A 6,000-nucleotide genomic window follows, 5' to 3' on the forward strand; every position below is an offset into this window, starting at 1 on the left:
CAAACAACGGCATGCGTTAAGGCATCATCCAAGCATTCATGGGATTAATTAGGATTTTCAATAAAGAAACATTTATACTGGAGGAAGACCTAGAGCAGATGGATACAATACGAGGGAAGTTCTCAGATACACCACGGTCTTCCACTGACAAGCTACATTACGCTGCGGTTCTGTTTGCTGAAAGTAGTGACAGCTTTCTATGAATATCGTATATGAAAATTGTGTGGGCCAGTCTTCAAATTTCTCATATGTTTGTTGGTACAATAACGAAACGACATGTAACGCTGTCAATGTGTACCGTTGCTCGAGACAATGCCCTGGAACGAAGTGCTGCGCGGCAGTTGATTCCCGCCGTAGCGCACGAGCGTCCCCAGTGGTTCGGTATCAGCACTTTGTCATTGACCTCCTGCAAAGCGCGCGCGCGGGCTCCCCTCAACGAAGTGTCCCCCACTGCCAACAGGTGGCACCACTAACACATTCCATTCCCTCCACTACTATTTGAATGTCTCCACAAAAGCTACCTCATGCACACCAAAATACATTGTCAATTTGGTAATATTTCGGAATAACGCGTGAATGGGTGTATTGCTCATAATTATACACCATTAAAAATCATGAAATCGTACGTCTCTTCCCGCTGCACGATCAGTGTGAAGAACCCATATCAATATGTGATTAAGCCACCCACAGTTGATCCTTCGTGTTCAAACAGGAGATGATGATTGGGTTCAATCACACTCACTGTGTGAAGCCTGTATCCAACTGTTACGACGCTGCAGGCAAAACCCCTCTGATCCTTACACGAAGGACCCAAACATCCATAATGACAAACAGATACGAACCATAATCCCTACAAATAAAATCAGAACAGATGTTTTCACTATGCCTGCAATTTTGATATTACGATGAACGAGCTGTTGATGTGACAATTTTATTTGAAATAACCCTCTCTCAAAAATCTTTTCCATCTGTTTTGATATTCTGTCAGCTAAGTTACTATTTACACACACAGACAGATAACCATAAATTTACATACGCTTTGTCGTCGTACGTCATTAATATCTGACAGCAGCTCAAATTCCTTTGAAAACAGCTACCACACTTAGAATATGTACATGCACACTTCAGGCAATATTCCAGGTATTGTTCTAAAAACTGCACGGAATTTCGATTAAATCGAAGTTGCTTAGTAAGACTGGTTGAAAACTCGCTCGTAAAAATTGTGAAGAGACCTATACTGGTAAAGATGTCACTATAAACAAGGTTTCAACATAACACTGTAATCACGGCGTCCAAAACATACATCCATATTATCTGATTAATGATGTCCGACTCCACTGTCTTAACCAAAATAAAAACCTGTAGGTAGATTCAATACGCCATTTGGCTATATTTTAAATATTTAAAAATATTCATCCACGCCAAGAATTTTTAACATTTCGCACAAAACGGCTGTCCTAAAGGAACCAAAACCAAACGTTACCCACGGCTGCGTTTTGAAAAGCTGAACTACACTATCATTTTTAAATTTTCAGTGGCAGGATATATTTAGGTTGGTCCATATTGTCTGAAAGTTTTGAATATAATACAGTATATTTTTTTACACTACTTCCCAAAATTGTTAACGCTGTAGTTAAATTCCAGAACAAAAACAACCACAAAACATTACACCGTACATACAAGTGCAAACTCCGTTACTATCACGCATTAATGGCATGAACACACGAACATAATACTTGAATATTGTTTGGATATTAAAAAGGCTGTTCTAAAGATATTTTGCTTAAGGGACAGGGCAGTTCACATCCACACACACGATAATGTTTGTTAAACTGTTGACACAGATCACACCTTGTGATACATAAGTATGGCACCCCAGAACGAAATAAGAACTGGAGAAACTGAATGCGGAACAAAATCAAAAACGAAGCAGGTGTTATTGACATGTTGTCATCAGTTTTAGGTATAACGTCCGAGACTAAGAGCTAAAGGACACAAAGAAGAAATGATTACGAAATGTAAACATCTATGTCATGTGCGATGACCAATTCGGAAATAAACAGAAACATTCACACGACATGAAAGACATGTCATACCTTTCTGACAGTATATTAGTTTCTTTTTCCAACTAAAACTGGAAAAATCTACCACAAGCGTACATCATGCAGAGAAGCTTTCACACTTCCACTGCAACTAAGTTGGCGAAACAATTTACGAAGTGTACTCTTTCGGGAATATTGTACAATATCTTCATTCGCTCCCAAATGCTTAACAGCTCTGCTCTCCTTGAGATAAAAAATGCACAGAAAGAAAGAACAAACGACATTTTTCTGTAACTACAAACTGCAATACGTACTATGTAGGTTCAAAATGCGACACTTAAACGATATGTCGACGTTGTTTTTCAAACACACTGGCGATTTTGCGTGTCTGCTGTTCAGAACAGATGAGATCTTCATCCTATCACCAAAACGCACTGATGTTTAATCGCTATTCATCACATAAAATAATAACGGTTACATTTAAAACAGTAATATAATTGCTGTTTAGCTTTTTTATAACACTGTTAAGCAGTAATTCAATAGACGTTTATACAGCAAGAACGCATTTGAAACGAAGCCAAATTGGCCTGTACGATAACCTGCCATGGTATGTTTATGCACGATCTAACATTCAGAAGTGAACAGCACTGGCACTTACTTTCAAAGGCTTGAAGAAATAACTCGTGATCTGCTTGTATCTGATCCATTCTCGGGTTCTTAGATATATCAGTGTCTTTCTCACGTTTTTTGGGAGGCATTTTCAGTTTGATTAACGCACTTGCACGAAAAAAACAACCTCCAAACCCGCGAAGCACTTGCAACCGGTCACTCACCACTATTTACATATTACCAATGCAACCAGCAGCTCCCTGGTTCCAACGGCGTAACAGGAAGAGCAGAGTCTGTTGGCAACACTGCCAAGGACCTCCAATCGAAGATAAACCCAACGCTCTGCAGTGCCCCTTCATTTTATCTTTGACTTCGCTGCCAGCGCCACTGCGGCCATGACAGCAACGAAAGCAAGGTGGCGGTAGGGAGCGTAGAATTTAAAATAACGATATCTCACAGAAACGTAATTCGGGTTGTATTTCTCGTAAGACAAACTAAAATAATAACTCTGTCAAATAATTTAAAAAACAAGCATATGCTGCAAGCAATTTTTTACGCCGCCTACCTTTTTCTTTTGTGACCGTAGTGCTTTATACTTCTCATTTCAACAAAATAAAATAAATTAAAAATTTACTGTGAGTGTGGGTATAAAGAACTGATGCTAGAATATTAAGAATGAGTCATGGAGAACAGTGTACAGATATTCATGTCTGGTGTGCGTAGTACGCTTAAGAGGTAAAAAGAGCACTAAAAATTAGCGGTAAGTTACATAATACCCTTTCTGTGTCAACATCCAGCTTGCTGAGATTAAAACAGAGTTGAATGTAAGTTATTACGGCGAATTCATTGAAACGCAATATCCACAAGAAAAGTATTTATCTCGCAAGGGTATCTGTCGATCGAAAATGTTCGAACCGCGAAACTATTCACGAATATTAAACGGAATAAGAGAGAAACAACGAACGGTGGATGGAGTTGGTTTAAAAGCTTTGTGAGTAGATTAATTCATTCATCCCTAATATCTTAGGTTTCAGTGGGTTCACCGGTGTATCGTACAAGACAATTTTACTGAAATACGGAAGTTTTGAGTTGTAGCGGCATTTGGGTTGATCTACCGTGGCTGCCCATGTTCGGTTGTCAATTATATTAGACAGCTCACAAACGTTTTTGATAGTGACAGCTAAAATAGCGCAAGAGGGGCTTTGACATATGGTGACTATAGATAAAAGGAATCTACCGCATAGGCTACTGTGTAGGACTTGCTGGAACAAAAATGCAGCAGTTTTGCTGCTTTTGTAAGGATCTTCAGGCGTTTTCTTAGAGAGGAAAAAGAGTATGAAAACTGGACTTCGCGCAATGTGTTACTTTATACGAGTAGCTGCATAACACGTTTGGAAAATTACTTATGCTAACGGCCAGGTTAGGAACTGTGTAACTGGCGAGACTTCTCCACTCTAGTGTAGTGTTCACTAAGTATACAGCGGCGCGCCTTGAGACTCAAGCAAACAAAAACCTTTACCTTTGAATAGGAGCTGACCACTACCTTCGAACAGAGATGACTATGCTGATGTGAGTATTCTCAATAAAAAGGGGAACAAAGCTTGATGTTATGTTGCTTGTGGAATAAGAGTCAATGAAGTACCAAGAAACTGAAATATTCGAAAGGAAGATTGTAAGAAATTGGACCCACAAACAAGTGGTGCTATTAATAAGGAAGACTATTGTGAGGGAAGAGAAAAGTAATGGGACGTACAGAAGACCTTTGGAAATGAGATAAGAAGCAGAGTCCAGTATTGCCTATAATAACTATGGTAGTCAAGAGGTCACTAAGCGAGATTCACAGAAAAGTCCACTACTTTAGGAATTATGCGAAACAAAATAATTTTAGCCTGTGCAAGACTAACTTTACGCAATACAGCTATATTAATTCCAGTTCTGTAGCTTTTGGATCACGTACTTCGAGTATTTGCGAACTGTATACAAATACGGCGGGCAGAGCAGCGTGGGCATTCCTGGATTAAAGTTCGCGTGTCGAGATACTTGATCAAAAAAATCTTTTTCGTGTGATCCTAGAACTGCCTACGATTAAGTACAAACAATCAAAAAGTGCCACCAGCGGAAAGCACTCAACGGGGCTTGACCAGGAATGCGACTGACAGGATTTGGAGCTCCCAAAGTCTAAGCGTTTATTAAAAAAAAAAAAAAAGAATAGTATTTTTAGTGCGGGTCGGGGGAGGCACGTGCCATTCATGTTAGGATAGTTTCAAGGCAGCGACTGGCGCAGAGGGAAGAGTGCAGATCGGTAATCTAAGCGATGTTGGATCGAGTGTCCCTACGCAGAATTTTTTTTAATTTTCAGTTGTTACGTTACAATGCAAATAAATGGAAATAATATTCAATGTATTGTATGTATTAATATTATAATAAAACGCATGAAAAGAAAAGGCAAAAGAAAATTTGGGATTGCAAATCCAATTTTCTGGAAGGGCTGTAATGTGTACACGAGAACTAACTTGTTAATATTAGAAACTTTTATTATTTTACAGTCGCTGGTTTACACATATTAAGATAGAAACAGTGAAAACAGTAATTTTCTAGGCTTCTTGAACACGTTATAAACGTCACAAATTTACAATTACAAGATTATTCTAAAGTTTCTATGGCAAAACAACACCGTTCGGCAACAAACCACGCGTAACGCATCAAGTCATCACCTACTGGCGAGGATAGTTGGTGGTGTACAATGGAATGGATTTTGATGTAGCCTTCTCGGGATGAGATCTCCTTTTTTCTCGCTTTGAGATAAGGGCAGTTTTGAAGCTTTTTGATCAAATTCTTCAGCTGGCCAAAAAAAAAAAAAGGAATTGCTGAATGGCTGGGTTGCACTAACGGAGCGCATTTGGAAAGAATACAATAGCGCGCATGATGGTATCTTTCTTCAACCTGAAAATCTCGTCATATGGCTGGCCACAAGTCAATTAACAATATATATTTGTTCTCCTGCATGTAGGGCTTCATCACACCAGTCAAAAATTTTTTGTGCAAGACTTGTCAAGTTTCTCCCATGTCAACTCACCTAGGCCTCCATGCTCGACCATCACGGATTTCGACGAATTTTTGCGTGAACATTCGCACATGTCCCCGACGAACAATGGTGAAGGTTAACGTTCGTCGAAGTGATACTGGCCGAGATATTGTCACTTCTTCAATCCATGCACAAGCGTGAATTTCTGGCAAAATGGAGCTGTTATATCTCGTCAGTATTTTGCTGAAAGAAATGAAATTTGGCAATATTGTGCACTGTTTGCGATCTCTCGAGGATAATAATGAAAAGAATGTTTCGAGCAAT

The 6,000-nt window shown here is 39.2% G+C and overlaps 1 protein-coding gene across 1 annotated transcript in view; it reads right to left on the reverse strand.

Moving 5' to 3' along the window:
- LOC124788062 (polycomb protein suz12-B) overlaps positions 1-2,916 on the reverse strand; it is a 309,764-nt gene extending 306,848 nt beyond the window's left edge. Inside the window, exon 1 of the mRNA XM_047255152.1 lies at positions 2,701-2,916. Coding sequence (XP_047111108.1) covers positions 2,701-2,800 — 100 coding nt within the window. The 5' untranslated portion in view covers positions 2,801-2,916. The remainder of the gene's footprint in view (positions 1-2,700) is intronic.
- Between the last annotated feature and the right edge of the window lie 3,084 nt (positions 2,917-6,000).

Source organism: Schistocerca piceifrons, chromosome 3 (genome assembly GCF_021461385.2).
Source record: "Schistocerca piceifrons isolate TAMUIC-IGC-003096 chromosome 3, iqSchPice1.1, whole genome shotgun sequence".
Taxonomy (NCBI): domain Eukaryota; kingdom Metazoa; phylum Arthropoda; class Insecta; order Orthoptera; family Acrididae; genus Schistocerca; species Schistocerca piceifrons.